Genomic DNA, 25,811 nt, shown 5'->3' with positions numbered 1-25,811 from the left:
GTAACAGGAGAGAACGAACAAAGAGAAGAAAAAAGGGAGATAGAAGTAATGGGTTCGGATCTGGAACGGCAGCCAAAATGCAAATGGGAATGGACAGAGAGGGAAATCAGGTTACATAGGCATGGCAAAGATTAGGTGAGACATGTCCTGATGTAAAGAATGTGAGAAAGTTCAAGTTTAAGGTTCTGTCTTGGAAAGAGGTTAACTTGTAGACAGGTTGGAGTGAGCTTGGAGTACGAGCGAACAAATGTCCAGGTTCGGAGATAGTTGTGGTGAGGGAGTGAATCCAGGAGCTGCTCGAGGGGCAGAGTATCAGTGGGTGCTATTCTGCAATGGAAAATGGAGAGTCGACCAGGAGCCAGTAAAGGTTAATCCAGAAGTCCAGCAGAGGTGAGTAGTGACCTCGGTGTTAGCAATGCACACCAGCGGACCCAGTATACTAGCAGAGTAGTAAGGAGCAGTGGGAGTGAAACCCAAGGACCGAGAGCAATGAAGCCTCGGACAATGAAAGGTAAATCAATGTGGTCAGTGCAGGTGAGGCAGCTAGTCCAAGGAACAGCTGTAGAGAGGTGAAGAGCACACAAGATTGGGAGCAGCAGCAGGAGCTGCTGGGGGTAATATACTGGCATGGATTGAAAATTGGTTAACAGACAGGAAACAGAGAGTAGGAATAAATGGGCCTTTTTCGGTGTGGCAGGCAGTGACTAGTGGGGTACTGCAGGGATCAGTGCTTGGGCCCCAGCTATTCACTATATATATCAATGATTTGGATGAGGGGACTAAATGTAATATTTCCAAGTTTGCTGATGACACAAAACTAGATGGGGTTGTGAGGAGGATGCAAAGAGGCTTCAAGGCAATTTAGACAAGTTGAGTGAGTGGGCAAATACATGGCAGATGCAGTATAACGTGAATAAATGTGAAGTTATCCACTTCGGTAGGAAAAACAGAAAGGTAGAGTGTTATTTAAATAGTGATAGATTGGAAAATGTTGATGTACGAAGGGACCTGGGTGTCCTTGTACACCAGTCACTGAAAGCAAACATGCAGGTGCAGCAAGCAGTTAGGAAGGCAAATGGTATGTTGGCCTTCATTGCATGAGGATTTGAGTACAGGAGCAAGGATGTCTTACTACAGTTGTACAGGGCCTTGGTGAGACCACACCTGGAGTACTGTGTGCAGTTTTGGTCTCCTTACCTAAGAAAGGATATACTTGCCATAGAGGGAGTGCAGCAAAGGTTCACCAGACTTATTCCTGGGATGGCAGGACTGTCGTATGAGGAGAGCTTGGGTCGACTAGGCCTGTATTCACTAGAGTTTAGAAGAATGAGAGGGGATCTCATTGAAACGTATAAAATTCTGACAGGGCTAGACAGACTGGATGCAGGGAGGATGTTTCCCCTGGCTGGGGTGTTCTAGAACGAGGGGTCACAGTCTCAGGATACGGGGTAGGATATTTAGGACTGAGATGAGGAGAAATTTCTTCACTCAGAGGGTGGTGAACCTGTGGAATTCTCTACCACAGAAGGCTGTGGAGACCAAGTCACTGAATATATTTAAGAAGGAGATTGATAGATTTCTAGACACAAAAGGCATCAAGGGGTATGGGAAGAGAGCGGGAATATGGTATTGAGATAGAGGATCAGCCATGATCATATTGAATGGCGGAGCAGGCTCGAAGGGCCGAATGGCCGACTCCTCCTATTATTCCATGTTTCTATGAGCTTCAAAAGCCTTTCCAATCCAGTCCAGTAAAGGATGACGAGGGAGTTTTGAAGGATGAGCGGAGAAATGGACATGTGTGGATTTCTGTCTAGGACCCAACACAGTAGCAGAGTAAAGCTGAGAGTCCAGAAGTGCATTGAAGTGAGAGGTTTTTAATTTTGCAAGATTTCTATTGAAGTTAAAAGTCACACTTTTCTGGAGAGGAACTTGAGCACTGTGGTTGCATTAACAAATAAGTGCTGTACTATCAAACCAGTCTGACTGCAAAGACATTGAACCATAACAGAATCACTATGGCCATGAAATTATGCTGAGCAATAAAAGTGTGAAGATGGATTTGCTTGAAATTCTTTGTCCATTATTTTAGCAGACACTAAAGTAAATAGGTTAACGTCCCTACTGCAATAGCAGACATAGTGATTTCATGAGACCCTGTAATTTTAGGGCCAATAGAGGTTAGTCAAATATGTATTTACTGTGATGCAGCAATATTGTGCAATATTTATACGTAATGTAAAGCAGGAACAATAATGGATTTCTGGGAGTGATTACAAGGCACCAGTCTGCTTCTGGGGCTCAGATAGTCTGTGTTTCTTTCCTTCCCCAGAGACCTGAGCGCACATTCTCAGCTGACACCTCAGGGTAATACGGAGGGAGTGCCGTCTTTCAGATGAGACGTTAAACCGAGGCCCCGTCTGCCCTCTCAGGTGGATGTAAAAGATTCCATGGCACTATTTTGAAGAAGAGCAGGCTAGTTCTCCCCGGTGTCCTGGCCAATATTTATCCCTTAACTAAAATCACTAAAACCAAATTATCTGGTCATTAGTGCATTGCTGTTTGTGGGATTCTACTGTGTGCAAATTGGCTGCCGTGTTTCCTATACTGTAACAGTGACTACACTTTAAAACTACTTTATTGGCTGTAAAGCGCTTTGGGACATCCTGAGATCATGAAAAGTGCTATAAAAATGCAAGTTTGGTCCTTTCTTCTTCTTCTACAAACCAAGGACTTTTAAAGCCTGGCACTACTTGACCATAATCTTGATTTATCATTTCAGCCTTGGTGGTGTCATGCAATTTGGGACTTGGGTCTTATTTTTTGAAGGTGCTTGATGAGAGATTAATGAGTAGCAGTGTGACAGATCAGACTCTGAGCCACGTGGAGCAGAGTATTGTTGAGTATAAACCATGGCATCTCCCATCAAGGGAGAGACTTGTTCCTGGGTGGTGCTGATGCCTTCTGGCAGCTGCTGTTTACAGCTATGTGCCTCAGGCCAGACAGCGAAGGGTAAAATGGATAAAGGTTACAATCATTCTTAATCATGGAGCTGCGGAGCGAATCGCTCCCAAGTTCACATTGGGTTTGCAGATCCAAATCAGAGGCCCACCAAATCCCAATAGGAGCTTGTGGGAATTCCATTGGTGTTGGCATGCCAATTTAATTGATTTTTTTTAACTTTTAAAATTAGTACATACTTCACACCCTGAAGGACAACAGAATGGGGAATGATTTTTATTTCAATTTTTTTTTCTTTCTTCCTGACCCCCTGGGACCCAAGCTACAGAAGACCATGTTTACATTGCATTGTGGGCAGGGTGCTAGGGTTAACAGCCAGATCTGGAGATTCATTCAATCTGCAATTGACCCATCGTTTCCAGATCATAGTTAGCTTCGCTGTGAAATGGGAACCAGGTGATGTGTGCATGCACCCAAAAATACAAAAAAAGGGGACATTTTCAAGTAAAAAAAAACAATGGCCCAGAAATTCGGGTCAGGGGCTTCCTGCGGGTGCAAGCCCCCGACCTGCACTTAGCTTGCGCGCCGGCAGTTTAGCTGTAGGGCCCCGTGGAATTCCGCTCCGGGGCCTGGCCCAGCTGCCGGCACGCTGTGCTTGTGTGTCCCAGGGGCGTAGTTAGTGCGATGCGTCCCCTGGGATCACGTGGGCCATGGGCAGCCAATCAGCGCAGGGAAAAGCCCATTCATAAGTAGTGACAGGAAGACCTGTCAAAACTTATAAATACTACGGCCCCAAAATAGTAGTAAACCTTCAAATAAATTTTAAAAAATCATCACACTTTTTAAATAAACTATAAATTACATTAAATAACTATTTTAAACAATAATTTACATTTTTGAAAAAAATAATTTTATATTCTAACGGGGCTAAAAATAAACTTACCTTGCTTTAAAGTATTTAAAAATAATAAACCTGTGGAAAAAATGTTTTAATTTTAATTAATTGACCACTTACCTTTTCAAATGCAGGCCTTACGCCTGGTTTTTACATTTCTAAAATCTAAAGACTTACGCTCACGGAAAAACCTGTATATAAAAAAAAAACGTAAGTTCAAAGCGCACGCGCAGACTCCCCCGCGCACGCGTTCGACCTCTGAACGGAAGTGCCGGTTTCCCGCGCATGCGCAGTGCATGCAAGAAACTGGCACTTCCATTGGGCCCGTGCGTACTCACCCGTGGAGACCCGAATTTCTGGGCCAATAAGAATAAGTTAAAACGTGAAAGCCTATCACAGTATATGTCAAAATATATTAATGTCCACAGTCAAACTCTCAAACTGTCCCTGACTATTGTTTCAGTAACTTTAAAAATATGCTGTACAATTTTGAGATGAACACAATTTTATTTTGAAACGTTTGAAATTACTTTAATACAGAACACGATCACAGTCCATATTGCAAGGACTCAGTTTCTTGGTTAGGTTGTGTCTAGCAAAGTAGCCACATTATTACTGAGGAACAATTGGTTTTCCACCAATAACTGACCGCTTCCCTATAACCAACAGAACACAGAGTTTTTTTAAATAGTATACCTCATCACAATGTATATCTAAGGTTCAAATATCTTGGAAACTTTAAAATAGTGTCAATCCAGAATAAAAAAAAAGATAAGATATCAGTTGTGCTAAGAATAGTGCCCTGGATAGATGGTGCCCTCCAAGTTAGATAGCCAAGCTAACCAGGGCTTTACTGATCACTTTGCATATTGCTGGATTTCTTAGTCCTGGAAACCTATAGGTTTCCTTGTGATATGTAGTTTTACTTGTATATTTTTATATTCTTGTTTTCTGTTGTAATTTTTATATTAACCTGTTGAAATGCTTTAATTTGTTAGGTTGGAAGCAGTTCACTGCGGTTGCTACCCATTGTGCCCTAAAGCCTTAGTTTATCCGGAGATCTTTCCAGGTAAGTTACTTATGTGAACATAAATGACCATATGAAATTGACGGGTAGGAGAAGACCAACTGGTCCATTAAGCCTGCCCCACACTATAATGGCTGGAGCATTATGATTAACACTTCTTCCCTCCTCATTACCACTCCACCCTCGCAGCCATGTAATCTCCTGGGAGAAGCAAAAAACAGAAAAAAAACCAGGGGCAACAACAACTTGCATCTCTGTAGTGCCTTTAACATAGTAAAATGTCCCAAGGCACGTCACAGGAGCGTTATCAAACAAAATTTGACACTGAGCCACATAAGGAGATACTAGGGCAACTGACCAAAAGCTTGGACAAAGAAGTAGGTTTTAAGGAGCGTATTAAAGGAGGAGCGAGATGGAGAGGTATGGGAGGGAATTCTAGAGCTTAGGGCCTAGACAACTGAAAGCACGGCCACCAATGGTGGAGCGATTAAAATCGGGGATACGCAAAAGGCCAGAATTGGAGGAGCGCAGAGATCTCGGAGGGTTTTAGGGCTGGAGGAGGTTACAGAAATAAGGAGGAGCGATGCCATGAAGGGATTTGAAAACGAGGATGAGAATCTTAAAGTTGAAGTGTTGCCGGACCGGGAGCAAATGCAGGTCAGCGAGCACGGGTGAAGCATGAATGGTAAAGGGAAAAAATATGCCGGAAAATCCTCTATGATCCCCTCGGGCAATCAAAACCAGTCTAGGAGATCACATGGACCAAGTGTTGTCTATAAAGACACTTGCGATCTCTGCCCCAGTCAAGATCTGGTCCAGCGCCCTCTTGAAGGTGTACCAAGTCAGCACCCTTTACACCAGCTGGCAATGTATTCCAGGGGCCAATGGTTTTTAAATAGAAATTGTGACTGTAAAGCATGTTTTACAGAGCTAGAGATATGTATCAAACTTTGTAGAAAAATTATCAGTAACAAAAACACTAAGAATGTGGAACCTGTACAAATTTTGGAGAGCTGAGAACCTGATGAATCCTTTTTTATATAGCAAATACCATGAACTAAATTAAGCTGAAAAACGTCTAACAAACAAAAACTGTGCTAAATAAAACAGTTTTTTCCTTAAATTGCGCTCATATTTTTATTTAGATGGACAGCACATAGAGCCCTAAGAATCTGTCAGTTATCAGGGAACATCCATTTCACATCTTAGTTTGTGTAATTAGAAAGCCACCTGTTAGGAAGAAAATCTTAAAATGTTGGCCCAGAAATTCGGGTTGGGGGCTTCCAGCGGGTGCAAGCCCCCGACCTGCACTTACCTTGCGCGCCGGCAGTTGAGCTGTAGGGCCCCGTGGAATTCCGCTCCGGGGCCTGGCCCAGCTGCCGGCGCGCTGTGCTTGCGTGTCTCAGGGGCGTAGTTAGTGCGATGCGTCCCCTGGGATCACGTGAGCCATGGGCAGCCAATCGGAGGAGGGAAAAGCCCATTCATAAGATTGACAGGAAGACCTGTCTAAACTTATGAATACTACGGGCCTCAAGATAGCATTAAACCTTCAAATAAAATTTTTTAAAAATCACACTTTTTCAATAAACTACAAATTACATTAAATAACTATTTTAAACAATAATTTAAATTTCTGAAATAAATAATTTTATTAAAAAACAGGGCTAAAAATAAACTTACCTTGCTTTAAAGTATTTAAAAATAATAAACCTGTGGAAAAAATGTTTTAATTTTAATTAATTGACCACTTACCTTGTAAAAAGCAGGCCTTACGCCTGCTTTTTAAATGCGTAAATCCTACAGGCTTAACCTCGCGTGAAAACCTGCAACAAAAACCTAAGTTCAAAGCGCACGCGCAGCCTCCCCTGCGCGCGCGTTCGATCTCTGAACCCCTTCGTTCAGAGGATCGGAAGTGCCGGTTTCCCGCGCATGCGCTGTGCATGCAGGAAATCGGCACTTCCATTTGGCCTACGGGTGACTACCCCGTGCGTACTCACCTGTGGAGAGCCGAATTTCTGGCCCGTTATAATTTTCAAATGTTTCGTATAAATGATTGTACTGTATTGAAGGTGACAATGTACTGTATATAGCTCCTCTTGTAAAGGATAACACTAATAGAAGTGATTGACCTGTAAAATTTATATGATTATATAACAGAGATAATTTAGAATTACATAGGATTTACAGCATAGAAACGGGCCATTCGGCCCAACAGGTCTGTGCTGGTGTTTATGCTCCACAAGAGCCTTCTCCCACCCTACTTCATCTAACTCTATCTGCATAACCTTCTATTCCTTTCACCCTCATGTATGTCTCTAACTTCCCCTTCCATTTATGCTACTTGCCTCAACTACTCCATGTGGTAGCAGGTTCCAAATTCTAACCACTTTGAGTAAAGAAATTTCTCCTGAATTCTTTGTTGGATTTATTGAACTCTTTATTGAATTTATATTTTAGAAACAGCCGGCCCGGCGCGGGGGGCATGCGAGGGGACGGGATACCCAGAAATTCGGGTTTCCTGGCACGCCGTGGAGTTTTAACTCCACAGCGTGTGTGCGACGTTAGGGGCAGGTTCCCCGCCCAAAAGTCAGCCTGATTGACAGGCTGGCTTCCAGTCGTGCGGGGAACTCTTGAGAAGGAGGCCGTAGGACCAGATAAGTGCTAGGTCCAGGATGTTAGGAGGGCCATCCAAACCTGGGATGGGGTGGGGGAGCAGGTCCAATCCCCGACCTGGGGGTAGGGGGGGTGAGCTTGATCCTGGCGTGTGTGGGAGGCTCGGGGGGGGTTCCGATCCCTGACCCTGGGGCTGAATCGCGATCCGGGGTTGGGGGTGGGGGGGGGGGGAGGAGGTGTTGCTCCGGGCCTGGGTTGGGTGGGGTGGGGTTCTGAACCCCGGGGAGGGCCAGGCTGATGGTGGTGTGCTTGGGGGGCCGAGAGGAAGCACTCGCTCTCCTCCCGGCCCACAGCATAGCTCCCTGAGGCTGAGGCCGCCTCGTTGCAGCCACTGGGTATCCCGAGCCCCAGGATCCCCAGCTGCCTGCAGTAAAACCTGCAAGGCAGGTTAACGCAGAGGCTTCGGGCTTCATTATAATACTCAAATTGCCAACCCGACTCTTGTTAGCGGGTTGGCAGCCCGCCCCCTCCCCGGTCCCTCCCGAGTTAAAGGTGAAAGTGGGCGGGTTGGTGTCAGGGTTCACATTTTTTCAACTTTCACTTCCCACCTGTCCTTACCTCTGAAAATTCCAGCCAATGATTTTGTCGTGTACAAGGACATTTGTTTAAGCAGTTTTTGCATTATAGAAACCTGCTTGTCCCTATGTAGAATAGGCTACTCTTTCAAAGAATCAGTTGGTTAGATATTATTAGAGTCTTCTACCCAGTTGTTACTGGCAGTTTTTGCTGGGTTTAATCCAATGTATACTGTGCTACAACACAAGCTTGGCAGGAAAACCCTGCCAAATTGTGCACTCCAGTCTTCACCATGAAACCCTCATCCCTTTAAGAACCTGGTTTGATGCCAGCATGAATTCGGAGGCACAACAGCAAACTCTGGCCAAACTCCAAGCCAGGATATTTATTCCCAGGATACTTCATTCTGCTTGACACCTTGAGTCAGCAGTGAGTTGATGTCTGTTTTGAAGATGCCACCTTACCAAAGCCTGCCCAGAAAACACAGTGCCAGGACTTCTATGTTGCTTCTTGAAGACATGGGCCGCAAAATTCCTTGCAGCTGCTATCGCCCTGCCGGCATTACGGCGCCGGAAGTGAAATAACGGCGGCTGAGCGGGAGCAGCTCCAGGGAATTGCCCAGCCCTGATCTTGGCTATGGCAGAGCCTCCACTAGGTGTGGCACGGTGGTGGAAGTCCATGCGAATTGGGAGTTGATACGAGAACAAATGAAGGATTGCAATTTGAAATACTTTAAAAAAAATTAGTTTATGGGATGTGGGCGTCGCTGGCAAGGCCAGCATTTATTGCCCATCCCTAATTGAGAAGGTGGTGTTGAGCCTCCGCCTTGAACCGCAGCAGTCCGTGTGGTGAAGGTACTCCCACAGTGCTGTTAGGTAGGGAGTTCCAGGATTTTGACCCAGCGACGATGAAGGATCAGCGATATACTTCTAAGTCAGGACGGTGTGTGACTTGGAGGGGAACTTGTAGGTGGTGGTGTTCCCATGCGCTTGCTGCCCTTGTCCTTCGAGGTGGAAGAGGTCGTGGGTTTGGGAGGTCCTGTTGAAGCGGACTTGGCGAGTTGCTGCAGTGCATCTTGTAGATAGTACACACTGCAGCCAGTGGTGGAGGGAGTGAATGTTTAAGGTGGTGGATGGGGTGCCAATCAAGCGGGCTGCTTTGTCCTGGATGGTTTTGAGCTTCTTGAGTTGTTGGAGCAGTTTTCCACATTGTCGGATAGATGCCAGTGTTGTAGCTGAACTGGAACAGCTTGGCTCGAAGCGCGGCTAGTTCTGGAGCACAAGTCTTCAGCACAACAGCCGGGATGTTGTCGGGCTGTATCCAGTGCACTCAGCCGTTTCTTGATATCACGTGGAGTGAATTGAATTGGCTGAAGACTGGCTTCTCTGATGGTGGGGTCTTCAGGAGGAGGTCGATATGGATCATCCACTCTGCACTTCTGGCTGAAGATGGTTGCAAACGCTTCAGGCTTGTCTTTTGCATTCACGTGCTGGGTTCCACCATCTTTGAGGATGGGGATATTCATGGCGCCTCCTCCTCCTCTGTTGTGCGAAGCTTCATTTCTACCAGGAGTATGAATTCATTACCAAGAAGTGTAGTATTGCAATGTGCACAAGCACACTCTGCTTCCATAACATCCATCTTACTGCATCTAATACCACAGCTATATTCTGTTTATTTGCTTCAAGCAGATTCCCATAGATAGAGGTAGCATGGCAAAAATCATGCTTAAATAAGATAAATCTGAACAATATGTGGTGCTAATCAATAAAGTGATTAATGTCTACGTGCCTTCTTTGAAGATTGTTTCATAAAAAATCCATCTGATTTATTTGCAGATGTCTATCTCTACTCTACACCTGAACAGCTGTTTAAGAGGCTTCAGAATTTCTGCAAGAGACCAGATCTTGTGAGAAGGAAGGCTATCAAGGTAGTTTATTTAATTAATTAACAGGGTAAACCTAGACAAAGGTTGCATTTACAAGCTGCTGCCCATTACATTACTGGCTGAATTACCGATGCAATGAACATCTGAGCTGCTTCTCTTTATTTGGTAAATGCATAAATTAGAACTGAGCCAAAACTTTACAGCACTAATCGGAAACTGCTACTGTTCAAAAAAAAAATAAAAAAAAAATATATGTTTTGTGTTTATTTAGCACTGCAATTCAAAAAATTAAACAAGCTCAAAACTCTAAAGGAAGGAGGATGCAGATACCACAGGTTCTGTTTATTTAGATTAGGATGAGAAGCGAATGAACAGGAAAACCAACACTTCTAGTGCTGCATGAACAGGAATTGGCGGATTCCACTGAATTACATTAGTGACAACAAATGTTATGACACCGGCTGTGTTTTAGACGGTTTGAACTTGCGCGGTGTGTGAAATGAAACCCAACTTGTTTTAATTGTTGGTTCTCAAATCCACTGAATAATTTCAAGGTTTTTCAAAAATGGCTGTGAACACACCCATCTCCTTTTCAGCTGCTTAGCTAAGGGAAGACTAATCCATTAGTAGGCAAACTTAATATGGATGCTAAACAGGTAGCAGGTTAACTTTCAAATGGGTCCGTTGTCTTGCCATATTTGAAAACTTGGTCCAGTAAAATCAACTTATCACAGCAGACCCGATGGCAAAAAACAAGAAATTTGAGGGGTGTCTGGAAAATTTGGAAAAACATTTATTTTTAAAATGTTTATGTCAATAATGATTTGTTTTTGAAAATTAATGTGCTATTACCAACTGAAGGTGATGCTGGTACCAAAATTGGTTTCTAAGAAGACCCTGTAGAAATCTTGCATATTCCATAAGCCTTCAGAGCAAAGTAACACTTCAGCACCAGTGATGCATAGTTTCCAAAAATAAACCATTTTCCCCCCTAAAATAAAGTTATCCAGCTGGTTAAACAATGAATGAACAAATTGAAGAGGGAACCCTCACTCAGATGCTAGACACACACATTCATTATGGTGATATTCAGAGCCTTTAGATTTCTACCAAAAATGCTTTAGGAATGACGGCGTTCCGTCAGAATTCTTTTCATGGAAAATACAAAATATATAGTGGAATATTGTTATATGCGATTGATTAACATTTGCATAAAAATAAACTTGTATACAATAGGACAGCTTGTACCATCACATACCTTTCAAGGGTTACACTGGCTTATGCCCACAGTTTATATGTATAAGGATATTGTGGTGAATTTACAGCATCAGAATTGCTTATATGTGTGGATACAATTGTAAATATACATTTGCTTCCATTATTCTGCCGGATCATATGGAATTCTTTGAGTATATGCTGTATTTGGAAAATGTAATAGAGTTCCATAAAACTAATTTCAAAATCCAAACTGGATTCCCAAAGGGAAGTCTTGGCTAAAGTCAAACCGTAGCCTGAAAAGTCAAGGGAACTGGAAAGTTAACTGGCTTAAACTGCAGTGCTTTTCTGAATATCGTTTGGTATTTTATTAACTAAAACAACTGCAGCATTAATTAATTGACAGCTTTTTACTGGACTAGTGTACCATCACTCTAATTTCAGTAGCTATTTAAATGAAACTTTAACATAAAAAGAATCCCATTAGTTTAACACTGCAAAATGGTAAACCCCTGTCATTTAGGTCAAAAATGTGCGAAACAAAAACTCAATTTAACACACAATTTCAAACTCATTATCTTTCAATGTCTATTAACTTGGCAATGGTTCAGATGCCAGCTCATAATACATCAGAATGCTGAGTGCACAGTTCCTCTGTCCCTCATCATTCCTGCACACTGCATACTGCACATTCTTCTGGTTAGGGCTGAGCTTTAAAGGGAAACGGTTGCCAACTCTCCAGCTGCATCCAGTATTTGAACCTTTTCTAATTCAATAATATGTGCTCTTACATTTTCTCAGTTAAGCTACTTCCCCGAATGAATGATAAGGTCAATTGTCTCTTACGACATTTCCAAGAAATGCCCCCTTTCTATACCTACAGACCCTTCTCGGGAATGTTAAACTCTGGTGGTGAAACGTAAATATGATTGACAGGAATGTCACCACATGCTGAATGTACAGTTTTTATTATGGCCTGGAAACACTTTCAAGCAGTAAGTGACTAAAGAGGTTAATCATATGGGAATTGGGTGGTGCAGTGGGTTAACACGCTGTCCTTTCATCTCTGGGTCCTGGATTTGAATCAAACCCAGATTGATGGGATGAAAGTCTCTCTAGATGGTTCCTATGTAAATGTAGTTTAGGCAGTTTTAACACAGACCCTAGTGAACATTAGCTAGCAGCACAAAACTACCCAAAATTTGACACTAATTAAGGTAAAGGGTCACACTGCTGGGACGTGACTCAGAGGGCACGGGTGTCATGTTCAGTTTGCCTCTGATGTCATTGTAAGTAACAGTGAAAACTATTTTATATCATGGGAAACTTACTGCCTAGATTCACACTTGAAGAATGGCCACATGAGCTTTAGGAAAGGAGATATAGAGTGAGGGAGGAAAATAAAATAAACTGATCTACTGCAAACACTCTTTTAGCAATGGCTGTGGGCTAGATATATCTCCTAAGATTCCACCTAGAATTTTCCGTCATTTATTTGTACTGTCAGGTTTCCAATTTTGCCCAATCACAGAAATCTTATAAGGATTAGAAAATACTATTAACCCTTTCAGCCCCAGTCTGCTAAATGCAGATTTCCAATGTGTATTCACAGTTTTCAGCCAGTAACGGTTAATTAAAAAATTAAAAGGAAAACAAAAATGAAAAATGCTACATTACTTGGCCAGAATTACAATCTGATGCTGCCTAGTGTATTCCATGTGATGGGTGAAGCAAATGTTGCTGACATGCAGAAAGTCAATTTGGCACTTCAGTGCAGTGCTGCAAGAGGTGCTGCATTGTTGGAGGTGCCATCTTTCAGATGAGATGTTTAACCAAGGATCTTCCTGCCTGTTCAATTGGACATAAAGGAACCCATGGCACTATTCGAAGAGTTCTCTTCCCTCAATCAACATCTCCTTAAAAAAAAACAGATTATCTAGGCATTTATCTCATTGCTGCTTGTGAGACCTTATTGTACGCAAATTGGTTACCACGTTTGCCTACTGAATAACAGTGGCTACGTTTCAAACGTAATCTGTACGACTGGCTGTGAATTGTTTTGAGATGCCCTGAGGACTTGAAAGGCACTATGGAAATGCAAGTTCCTTCTTTCCAAGTGACCATTGGCGTTCGTAATCCCAGTTAAGATGCTCGCATTTGACAGTAGTGTCCCGTCACCTCTGATCTGGTTTTTGGATTTCTCGCAATTTAAGTAAGTGCCTTGGGACGTTTTACTATGTTAAAAGCACTTTATAAATGCAAGTTGTTAATGAATGAACAAGTGAAGTGGGTATGGCCAGTCTTAACGCAGTTCACAGTGGATTTACCCAGAGCACGGAATTGCCCAATATTCAGCGCTACTGGTTACTAATTTGTCAGTCTTGCTCAGAGAGATCACAAAGATAGTTAGTGGAGGAAATGGAAATGTCACACTGTTGTAGTAGGCCTTCTGCTATTCAGTTTGATTGGGAACTTTACCATGCACGTATTATATGGTATACCTGCCAAGAGAGTACTTCATGCTAACACAAAAAAGTGGAAAAATATTCCATTGTATTGACAGCAAAGATTCACAATGTCTATTGCCCATCAAAGTATTTACTGAAGTTGAAGTTCTGGTAAGTGATTGAAGCCAAAGGGCAAGAGTAAAAGAATTATTGACTATAATTCTCTGGTTGTAGGAACTAAAGTTTTTACCTTGACGTTGAAGTTAGTGAATTTGATGATGTAATGATATCCTTGGGCTTTGAGCATTATTATTTATAAATCGGTCAATATTTTAACACTGTCACTCTTCAAAATGGTCAAATTTGTGTACCCTTGCTCTTTGAAACATTGCTTGGAGAGTATGAAATCTTATTAAAGGACTGATACTTAAACTGTAGCCAAAGGGTAAAATAAATACTGACTGACATAAAGTGTTGTCCCTTGGAGTATAAGTAACCTGTGCATGCAATAATACATCCTGGATGACCTTTACAGCCCTAGTGGCTATATTTAAAGCTCCCACTGAAAGCTGATCTTTGTCTTTTCCTCACTACTTTCCTTTCCCCTTCAATGTTTCTCTCTTTCTCTCTCCCTCTCCAGAAATATACTTAATTACTCATTCCTGTGAATTACACCAAGATTTTAATCTTTCAGTCAAACTTGTGCTTGCATAGAATCCAATTCTAGTTTTCACAACAACACTTAGCACAATGACAGACTCCATAATAGAAATCCTCCTTCTCATTTTATTTTAGCACCAAGAGCCATCAGAGTTGGTACTTAATTGGTACATAGCTTTGGTTTCCTATCCCATTGTATATCTGTACTAGCTGGAGTGCCCGGTGGTGCCGAGGGAACTCAAGAACCCTGTGGCATGTTTATAAAACTGTTTTTTAAACTGTTGGGATTGAAGAACTCTTCCTAAGCACCCAGGAGTGATATTACATTATTCACAAAGTTTCAGTGTATGAGTTGAATAGGGAAATAAAAGATTCTATGAGGCATTTAGAGGTCAGTTTAGAAATCAACAGTGAACATTTATTCCAGTAATGTAGAACAATAGAACATTTGACAATATGCTGGAGTTACAACCAAAGACTGAGTGAATACTCCCTCTGGTAAAGGTTTGCAAACCCAATAGGGTTGGTATTGTACAGAGTGATTTTGTAATCAATAAATGTATTCAACATTACACTGTTATATGTGTAATCTTATAGTAGGTATGCAGCCTCTCAGATCTTGAAGAGTGCTGTTGAGTGCTTCAAGTGCCCTCTTGTGGGCCTTTGTACACGCATCCCACACAATGAGTTTAGACTTTTGAAGCAGCTCAGCAGCAGCAGTTCCTTTGGTAATGTGACACACTGGGTGTTGTTGTCTTGTCAGATCCAGAGGGAGAGCAAAGGTTGAGTGGGCAGTGTGACCTCCTTGGAGAAGAGTTGCAGCGATTCCTGATGAGGCAACAGCCAGTACAATGAATCTCCTAGAGCAAAGGATGGCCACAAAGAGATTTTGTAGCCTTTTGGGGGAGTAAGACAGAGCAGCTTCTGTCATCGTTGCATGCCAATGAATGTCATCCTGAATGAGTCCTCTCCTGCGGCAAGCTTTTATAAAGGAGGCACAGAGATGGCCAGTGAGAGTTTTGAGGTGATTAAATGATGTTGGGCCAGCAACCTCATGGAGGAGTAGACGAAGGTGAAAGCACTCTGCGTTATTGGAGAGCCCGTTGATAGACAACATTTTCTGTTTTTCCTGAGGGTGTTAAAATAAACAGATTCCTTGATGCACCAACTCTTGAACATGCCACGTACAACTGGTCATGTGAAAAACAGGGCGTGAGTAAGTTGATGCCAGCAACCTTCAAAGTCTGCCCCTGTGCCTTGTTGATTGACATTGCAAAAGAAATTGTCACAGGAAACTGTTGCCTTCTGAATTGAAATGGCAAGTCAGTTGGTATCATTGGAATTCGAGGAATGAGAACATCCTCCCCTCTGGCACAGCCTGAGATGATGGTAGCCTCAATGAGATTTGGCATGAGCTTTTTGACTGCCAGTCTGGTTCCATTGCACAACTTTGGTGGATATATGTTTCTTAGGAGCATGATGGGGGTGCCTTCCTTCAGTACCAGTTTGTGAGGAGGTGTTCCTGAAGGCTGCAATGAGTTGAGGAACTCAGTGGGGTAGTGTACCCCATCAGCACTGTCACAAACAGTATCAACACTTTTATAAATTTGCTCTTGGCCAGGGAGTTTTTGAAGAAGTAGCATGTTGATGTTGTTGACAGTATCATTCCTGGGTGCAAGTATTGACCGTTCACACAGCCACCTGGGATCTTTGAAGTGATTGAGGAGGTCTGGATACACCTTTGAGATCAACTCATCAACTGTTCTGACTTGACTGCCAAAGCCTGGAGGAATTGTGATTTGACCACTGCTGTCAATTGGCAAGTTTCCTTCTCCCAATTGTAGCAAAAGTTGTGCAAAGGATTCTGTCATCTCGTCACCATGCATATGAACACGCATGTTTGTGGTCAAATGGACTGTTTGCACATTTGGCCACAGATGGGATGCCTTGAGACATGCATTGAGTTCATCTGCTGGAGTTCCTCTGGGGACAACTGGCAGGATTTGGCGGAAATCACCTGCCAGCAACAGGGTGATGCCACCCATCAGCCTATTGTTGCCTCTCAGATCTTGAAGAGTTCTGTTGAGTGCTTCAAGTGCCCTCTTGTGGGCCATTGTACACTCATCCCACACAATGAGTCTACACTTTTGAAGCAACTGAGCAGCACCAGTTCCTTTGCTAATGTTACACACTGGGTGTTCTTGTGTTGTCAGATCCAGAGGGAGAGCAAAGGTTGAGTGGGCAGTGCGACCTCCTTGGAGAAGAGTTGCAGCGATTCCTGATGAGGCAACAGCCAGTGCAATGCATCCCTTAGAGCGAACCATGGCCAGTAAAAGATTGATCAGGAATGTCTTTCCTGTTCCACCAGGTGCATCGAGGAAGATAATGCCACCTGCATTGTTTTCCACCATATCCACAACCAACCTGTATGTCTCTTTCTGGTCTGGAACCTAATCTTTCTTTGCAGCTGCCTTTCTCATTGCTGCCAGCACATTGCTGAGTTCTTCTCCCTTCCTCTTGGCACGGATGTGGGTACCAACTCGCTTTTTGACGAATTTGAGTGCACGCTTGTCTTTAGAGACCTTCAGCAATTCCATTGCACGCCTTTCATAGGGGGCAAAACCACATACCTCACGGATCAGATCTCTGACAAACTTGGTGTGCTTGGTCAGGCGTCCTCTTGTGTGGCACTGCCTTGGGCTGGTCTCATTCTGGGTGATGGGGTGTGTCGCCTGCTGCGCGCGCACCCTATGCCTGTCCCGTGTGTGCATGACGTCCCTTCCGACCGATGCCGTCGTCCCGGGTGACGCCAACTTCCGCTGGGCTCCGCCCCGCCCCGCCAGCCTTTACCAAGATGGCGGCGATGGTTACGCTGGGCTCCGCCCCGCCAGCCTTTACCAAGATGGGGGCGATGGCTCTGCTCGGCTCCGTCCCGCCCCGCCAGCCTTTACCAAGATGGCGGCAATCACAGGCCGCTGGTTTGGAATCGGGCCCAGTGGGACGGGCGGTGCCTAGCTCGGGCGTGGCTGGTGAGGAGAGGCCGAGGCTTTGAGGCCTGAGGCCTGCAGGCAGCTCATCCACCGCCGAGGGGGGGAAAGCCCGAGTCCCCGGCGCGCGGCCGCAAATGGAGCCGAGCCCCGGGACCGGGCCGAGGGGGGTAAAGCCAGAGTCCCCGGCCCATGGCCGCAAAGGGAGCCGAGCCCCGGGACCGGGCCGAGGTGCGGAAAGCCCGAGTCCCCGGCTTGCGGCCGCAAACAGAAAAAGAGCTTACCTACAGGGTTCAGCTGGGGATCCATTATCTTAAAATGCCTCATAAAACGTTAAACGCAAACTTAGTGTATCATGCACTCCTTTGCAAATGGATTTTTTTTTCTTTTAAAACCAACTTTTTTTTTGCTGGAAATCTATATTTCATATCATTTAATCCCCATCTGCGTCATTTCTGGCATTGCCTCCAGTGGTTAATGTGTCAATACTAATGAATCAACAATTTCCTCACCTCCATTACCATTTTTTTATCTTGAGGCCTGGCAGGTGTTTAATGGCCGCCGCTCATAATGGCCGCTGCTCAGCTCCTGCTCCCGCACTAACGGCAGTTTGAAGGATTAGGCTCTGCCCACCCCGTAGGATTGGTCAACCATCACGTCACTCAACGCTAATGAGCAGTAGGATTGGTCAACCGCTAATGAGCGGATTTTTGAACGTTTTTTGTATACTGTCCGAACAATTTTTGTCTGACCAAAAAGTAAATATGCCTGAGACTCCCCTAATCATAAGCTTTCTTTTGATATAACATGTGTAGGTACGCTCTATAACTTTTGAGTGTATAACAGACAGACAGATGGACGGATCCTTTTTTATATATATATATAGATAGATAGATATTGTATGCCATTGTTGGCTGTGCCTCCAGCTGCCAAGGTCCTAAGCTCTGGAATTCCCTCCCTAAACCTCTTCACCTCTCTACCTCTCTCTCCTCCTTTAAGATGCTCCTTAAAACCTACCTCTTTGACCAAACTTTTGGTCATCTGCCCTAATATCTCCCTATGTGGCTTAGTGTCAAATTTTGTTTGATAGCGCTCCTGTGAAGCGCGTTGGGACGTTTTACTACGTTAAAGGTGCTATATAAATGCAAGTTGTTGTTGAACAGATGATTGACCAGATCTATTTCTTTATGCGTCTGGTGCAAGACCCCCACAGGTACAACAGAAGCCTTACTTCAACAATGCTATAGCCCCTTAATACTCGTCGTTTGGTCCAACCCATGATCAGGTTGATCGTACGCAACTCGGTTCATTCTGTTCAATATTCGCCTTCATTTCAGCCCTGTGGATGACACATTTACAAAAGGAACAGATCTCCCTAGGCATCATGGTTAACTTTGCTGTTGGAAACGGGAAGGGGAGGGAAGCGGGTATGCTAGTGAAGGGAGTGGGAAAGAAGTTGGTAGGAGATCTTTCCGAAGACAGGGAAGTAAGTTTTTTAATTGGTTTCTGGAAAATAAATAACCGCAAGTAGATAAATAAATAAAAATGCTCAGCTCGCATACCACACATGCATAAATACATTTCTATACGTAGTATGAGGAGCAGCTCTTTACCTTTTGAGTCCTTGATTTTGTGCTGTTCCCAAAATATGAGCCAGGAATGGTTGCTCCTGTTAGAGTGGCTCTGCTAAGCGGAGATTCTGTTCGAGTTCCAACTTGTATTTAAGACTGCATTTTGTGGTTAAAAGAAAGTTTCTGAAACATGTTCAAAATCAGCTCAGCCCTTCAAGGCCCCTTCATGGCTGGTACAAGCTCGGTCATAAAGTCGCTATTTTCCCCAGAGAGCTACCAGCAGAACTTCGCAAAATTGGGACTTTACTGTCCATTGGGTAAACCTTTCATAGCAATGAGAAGAAATATATCAGACTTTGGTTTAATCTTAACATTTGCGTGTTTCCTTCTTTACCAAATAACTCTGCAGCAATAGTTAAGCTCCGATTTTAACTCTGATGGGAATTGGGCGGGCGGGTGTGAAGCTCAGGAGATTGGAACTCCTGGGCCTGACCTGCATGCCCCCCCAGTCAGTTTCATACTGGAAACCAGCAGGAAGCAGCAGGTGACTGGAAGGCTGGAGCGCAATGTCGGGCAGCAGGAGGCCACCACCAGGGACCGAAGGAACGGTCCCCGACACTCAAGGAAATCAATCGGCAATTGTGGGCCCAGGACAGGGGAGGCCTAAAATGCCCTGGCCCCACAAGGAAAGTAAAAAAGAAATAAAACGGGCTTATCTACTTGGGCCTCTTCTGGCCCCATCTCCTCTTCCTGGTGGGAAAGCCACACTAACTTCCCGGCTCAGGCCCACTGTTAAAATAGCAGTCAGGTTCCCATGATGTCAACGGAGGCCATATTTACAGAAGGACCCCAACAGTTTCTGGCAGGTGCCTTTGCCTGCTCAGAAAAGCAGGTCAAAATCGCAGCCTGCTGGATCGGTGGGTGAGTCACATGTCCAATTTTAACTGTCTGTTCTCGCAGTTTGAGCCGGAAAGGCAGGGTTAAAATTTCCTCTTTAGGAGAACCTTCTGGTAAAAGCATTTTAAATTTAGGGCTTTTATTTGAGGGCGTGTTACCTGTTTACATGAATAATCGTTATTTCTGAGTACTAAGTATAAACATAAATAAAAGAAATGCAGCTGGTGGAAGGATTTTGAACACGTTACAAAATATAAGAATTCCACTTTTGAAATGTTGGCATTGTTTCAGCTTTAATTTATCTTGCATGAAATGTGCTATAAACCGCCCCTTGAATTATTATTTTTGGGGGGGGGGGTGGTGGGGAAATCGGTTCTGCAATTATCATTTTTAGTCATTTTCCATTGCTACACCAGATTGGAGGGAGACAGGGATTGCAAACAACACGCCCAGGCGCTCTCCGAATGGATAGCCTTGCAGACTATCAGAAACATTCCCAGCAGTTGTGCATGCTGGGAGCTGTAGCCAGCTGGCTTGAATTTCTTCAGCGAACGATGATGTCGCCAAAAACTGCAGACTCAAACTTCTCTCACAGGCGAGCGAAGGCCACCAATGGAAAACATTTTACAAGCATTTCAAACACAGGAAATGCTATTGTATCAGTAAGTTTTATAAGAAAATCATAGAGTCATAACTGCTGTAATTTTTTCATGTCTTTATTTTGTTACAAACCTTATTTCCTGTAATAAGTGCTCACCTTAGTGGGAAAATCAAGATGGCCCGAAAAGAATTAAAAATAATACAGGGGACAGTTTCTTAGGCTTACTTTCTGCTTTATTTTATTGGTAGAATTAGATTGATGCTCATGCATTATTATTTATTATCCATGAATGATTCACTGTTACCATATGTACTCACTTGGAAGTTTATCCACATATTTTCCTCGCTTCTGATTCATACGTTCTTTGTATCTTCATTTATGATTTGTTGCCGCTGCCTGAAGGTGAAATTTGAACCAATCGGGTGTATAATAAGTATGAAAGACAAAAATACAATGGCCCAGAAATTTGGGTCGGAGGCTTCCCGCGGGTGCAAGCCTCCGACCTGCTTACCTTGCGCGCCGGCCGTTGAGCTGTGGGCCCCCGTGGAATTGCGATCCTGGGCCGCCTCCAACTGCCGGCGCGCAGTGCTTACACATCCCAGGGGCGCAGTTAGTTCGATGCGTCCCCTGGGATCACGTGGGCCATGGAGAGCCAATGGTAGCAGGGAATGCTTCATTCATAAGTTTGACAGGAAGGGCTGTCAAACCTATAAATACTATAAGCCCCAAAACATCACTAAAACCTCAAATACATTTTTTTTTTAAATCACATTTTTAAAATAAACTGTAAATGACATGAAATAACTATTTTAAACAATAATTTAAATTTTTGAAAAATTTAATTACATTTTCTAACGGGGCTATAAATAAACTTACCTTTAAAAATAATAAACCTGTGGAAAAAATGTTTTAATTTTAATTAATTCACCACTTACCTTGTAAAAAAGCAGGCCTTGCGACTGCTTTTTACATGTCTAACTTCTGGAGACTTACGCTTTTTTTGCAGGTTTTCCCGGGAGGGTAAGTTCAATGCACACGCGCTGCCTCTCCCGCGCACGCGTTCCACCTCTGAACCCCTTCTTTCAGGGGAACGGAAGTGCCGGTTTCCTGCGCATGCGCAGTGCATGCACAAAACCGGCACTTCCATTGGGCTTACGGGTGAGTACCCCATGCGTACTCACCCGTGGAGACCCGAATTTCTGGGCCATTAATATTTTTATCTGTATATACTGGTTGATTCCCTGTGGTGTTACTCATGAGCAGTGAAAGGACATGGTGTTCCACAAGAAAGGGGATCTTCTGTAGCAACCTTCAGGATAAATGAGAAGATGTATTCATGAGTGGGGTGCTGAGCAATGTCCCCCCCTTATTTTTTTTGGGTGCACGGCCCTTTTAAGAGGATGTACGTCCCATGCACTGTTTTTTCACATTGAAAAAGCTGGTCCCGGGATGCGCAACCTCACGCTGCGCAGCTTAAAGGGAACGTTGGTGCTGAGGAAGTATTTGGGAGGTGTTGTTAGAGTAAGTAGGAGATTTGGTGAAGTGAGTAGATGGAGAGAGTAATAAGTAGTTGGGGGAGGAAAGTATGGAGGATTTGGGGGTTCTAGTATGTGCTCAAACTGTAGGGCTCAAGGTACAGGAGTAATGAAGGGGCAGTGAATAATCAGTCAAAGGTGGTAGAAAGTCGGTGTGGCATAGACTAGTATTGGGGTAGTGAATATTTGGGATGGGGGCATGGACGGTGAGAAATTGGAGATGTAGTGAATATTGGGGTAGTGAGCAGTTGAGGGTGGGTAGTGTGTTTGGAGACAGTGGGTAGTTGAGGACATGAATGAGCAGTGTGGAGAGTGAGCAATAGGGGAGGTGAGTAATTGGGAGCTGGACAATAGACGTTGGGGATAGTGTGACTGGAGAGTGGGGGAAGCAGAGATTTTTGCCTGGATACTGTCCTAGGATACCTGACTAGCATAACTGTGATAAATTAGATTGTTTATATGTTCTAACTATTAACAAAACATGGGTGTTGGTAATGGAAGCCTTTGTCTTTACTTGAAAAGCTTTCAAAATTCCACTCCCAAAGTTGAGTACAGATGAGGGCCATTCAGCCCATCTAGCTCATCCTTTCATAGGAACTTACAATCCCTCCCATCCCAGCAACCAGCTCCACCTTGAACAACGCCGGAGTATTTGCTTCCACTGTTCTACCCATATTACCTTTCCTGGTATTAATCACTCTTTGCTTGAAGAGGTGCTTCCAGACATCAGACCTGAATGTGTTTAGTTTTTATTTGGAAAAAGAAAACAACTCAACAGAACTTAAGATGAGGAGAGACATCGGTTGGTGTTTGCCTCCCTCAATGTTATTCCGGCAGGGTACGACTTTCAGTCTGCCATGACCCTGCTGCAACCCTGGCACACTTTCCTGGGCCAGGGGTCATTTGGTAGGCAGGGTGACTCCTGGCGTGATTTCCGTCACCAAGTCGGAGCCTCGCACTGCAGAAAAGGAAATTTCTACCAGGGCAGCAAGATCAGAAGAAGCAGGAGTGATGTTAAAGGAGCAAAAGTATTCCGAAGATTGGAACAAAGGTCCCACTGGAGGACACGGCCAAAACCGGGATTCATTGCAAGGGGTGAAATAGAGAGAGTGTTCAAGCCTCTACAAGGAATGTTACCCACGCTTCCTGTGGCTTTGGGATGTTGTGATAATGGGTGCAGATGCTGGGAATATGTGGCAGGTATGCAGTCCTCGTACGCCCCTCTCACACGCCTCTCCCACCCCCCCCCCCCGCCCCCCACCTTATCAAATCATACGCATGTGTTGGACAGGGAAGGAGCAGCCAGCAGCAATCCAGTTGGGGGGGGCAGAATGCAGCTCATATTGGCAAAATTGGTAGCACAGTCTCATACAATTGCTGTTCCTTTAAGCTAAATGTTTAACCATTGATAACATTCAAAACTTTACCTGAAAAGTTAATTCTGCAGTTTGTTTTCAACTAATTCAGAAAGAAACTCTCTAATCTTTTACACCATGAGGAGGTATACCTCTTGGTTATGAGATAGCCTGCCATTATTTTGACAGAATCCTACTAATTCTTCTTAGGCAGTCCCTCGGAACCGAGGATGACTTGCTTCCACACTAAAAATGAGTTCTCAGGTGACTGAGTCCAATGCAGGACCTACAGTCTCTGTCACAGGTGGGGCAGATGGTGGTTGAAGGGGTGGGTGGGGTGCTTGGGTTGACGTGCGCTGCCTGTGCTTGGCTTCGGCTTGCTCCCGACGAAGAGACTCGAGGTGTTCGACGCCTTCCCGGATGCTTCTCTTCCACTTTGTACGGTCTTGGGCCAGGGATTCCCAGGTGTCAGTGGGGATGTTGCACTTTTTCAAGGAGGCTTTGAGAGTGCCCTTGAAGCATTTCCTCTGCCCACCTGGGGCTCTTTTGCCTTGTCGGAGCTCCGAGTAGTGCGCTTGTTTTGGGAATCTCATATCGGGCATGCGGACGATGTGGCCCGTCCATCGGAGCTGATCGAACGTGGTCAAAGCTTTGATGCTGGGGATGTTGGCCTGAGCGAGAACACTGATGTTGGTGCGCCTATCCTGCCAATGGATTTGCAGGATCTTTCGGAGGCAGCGTTGGTGGTACCTCTCCGCTTTGAGGTGCCTGCTGTACATGGTCCATGTCCCTGAAACATACAGGAGGGTGGGAATCACTACTGCTCTTTAGACCATGAGCTTGGTGCTGGGTTTGAGGTCCTGGTCTTCAAACACTCTCTTCCTCAGGCGACCGAAGGCTGCACTGGCACACTGAAGGCAGTGTTGGACTTCATCATCGACCTCTGCCCTTGTTGACAGTAGACTCCCAAGGTATGGAAAGTGGTCCACGTTGTCCAAGGCCTCATCATGGATTTTGATAATCGGGGAGCAGTACTGTGTGACGGGGGCAGGTTGGTAGAGGATTTTTGTCTTACGGATGTTTAGTATAAGGCCCATGCTCTCATGCTTCGGTGAAGGTGTTGACGATGGTTTGGAGTTCGACCTCTGAGTGAGCGCAGATGCAAGCGTTGTCTGCATACTATAATTCAATGACAGAATACGGGACAACCTTAGATCTGGACTGGAGGCGAATGAGGTTGAACAATTTCCCGTTTGTTCTGTAGATTAGCTCCACTCCAGCGGGGAGCTTACTGAGGGTGAGATGGAGCATTGCAGCCAGGAAGATCGAGAGGAGCATTGATGCGATGACACAGCCTTGCTTGACCCCGGTCTGTACGTGAATTGGGTCTGTGTTGGATCCGTTGGTCAGGATCACGGCTTGTGTGTCGTCATGAAGCAGGCGGAGGATGGTGACAAACTTTTGAGGGCAGCCGAATTTGAGGAGGACACTCCATAATCCCTCACGGTTGACGGTGTCGAAGGCCTTTGTGAGGTCAAAGAAGGCCATGTACAGCGGTTGGTGCTGTTCCCTGCACTTCTCCTGTAATTGACGCGCGACGAAGATCATGTCCATTGTGCCCCTTAGTGGGCGGAATCTGCATTGCGACTCTGGGAGGAGCTCTTCAGCTACTGGGAAAAGGCAATTGAGGAGAATTCTTGCGATGACTTTCCCTGTGGCAGACAGCAGGGAGATCTCTGTCTAATTACTGCAATCGGGCTTGTCACCTTCCTTGAAGATGGTCACGATTACGGCGTCTGAGATCCCCTGGGGGGTAGAGAGAAAGCAGGGAATTATAGACCAGTAAGCCTTACATCGGTTGTGGGCAAAATGCTAGAGTCCATTATTAAGGATAAAATAGCGGAGCACTTGACAAATGGGGAAAGGATCGGACAGAGTCAACATGGATTTACAAAGGGTAAATCGTGTTTGACTAATCTGCTGGAATTTTTTGAGGAAGTAACTGGTAAAATAGATGGGGGAGAGCCAGTGGATGTGGTGTACCTTGACTTCCAGAAAGCCTTCGATAAGGTTCCACACAAAAGATTATCATGCAAAATTAAGGCTCATGGGATTGGGGGCAAAGTATTAACGTGGATAGAGAACTGGCTGGCGGATAGAAAACAGAGAGTTGGAATAAACGGCTCGTTTTCGGAGTGGCAGGCAGTGACCAGCGGGGTGCCGCAAGGATCTGTCCTGGGACCCCAGCTGTTCACAATATATATAAATGATCTGGATCAGGGAATTGGATGCAATATTTCCAAATTCGCTGACGACACTAAACTAGGAGGAGGGGTGGGCTCTGATGAGGATGTCAGGAGGCTACAGTGCGATTTGGACAGGTTGGGGGAATGGGCGGATACGTGGCAGATGCACTATAATGTGGATAAATGCGAGGTTATCCACTTTGGGGGTAAAAACAGGAGGGTAGATTATTATCTAAATGGCAATAGATTGGGAGATGGGGAAGTGCAGAGGGACCTGGGTGTTCTTGTGCACCAGTCACTGAAGGAGAGCATGCAGGTGCAACAGGCGATTAAGAAG

General features: G+C 44.6%; 1 protein-coding gene across 9 annotated transcripts in view; it reads left to right on the top strand.

The window, feature by feature from the left end:
- qtman (queuosine-tRNA mannosyltransferase) overlaps positions 1-25,811 on the top strand; it is a 350,659-nt gene that overhangs the window by 299,717 nt on the left and 25,131 nt on the right. For 7 of the 9 annotated variants that reach the window (XM_085986662.1, XM_085986668.1, XM_085986659.1 and 4 more), the window contains 2 exons: positions 4,855-4,925; positions 9,911-10,002. In XM_085986662.1, the coding sequence (XP_085842788.1) occupies positions 4,855-4,925; positions 9,911-10,002 (163 nt within the window). Of the gene's footprint in view, positions 1-4,854; positions 4,926-9,910; positions 10,003-25,811 lie in introns of those variants that run through there. The other 2 variants (XR_015078210.1, XM_085986667.1) reach the window with 2 other exon arrangements.

This window comes from Somniosus microcephalus, chromosome 4, assembly GCF_052327205.1.
Source record: "Somniosus microcephalus isolate GS21.2 chromosome 4, FLI_Smic_1.0, whole genome shotgun sequence".
Taxonomy (NCBI): domain Eukaryota; kingdom Metazoa; phylum Chordata; class Chondrichthyes; order Squaliformes; family Somniosidae; genus Somniosus; species Somniosus microcephalus.
Note: the sequence above shows the minus strand (reverse complement) of the source record. Positions and strands in the feature narration are given on the sequence as shown.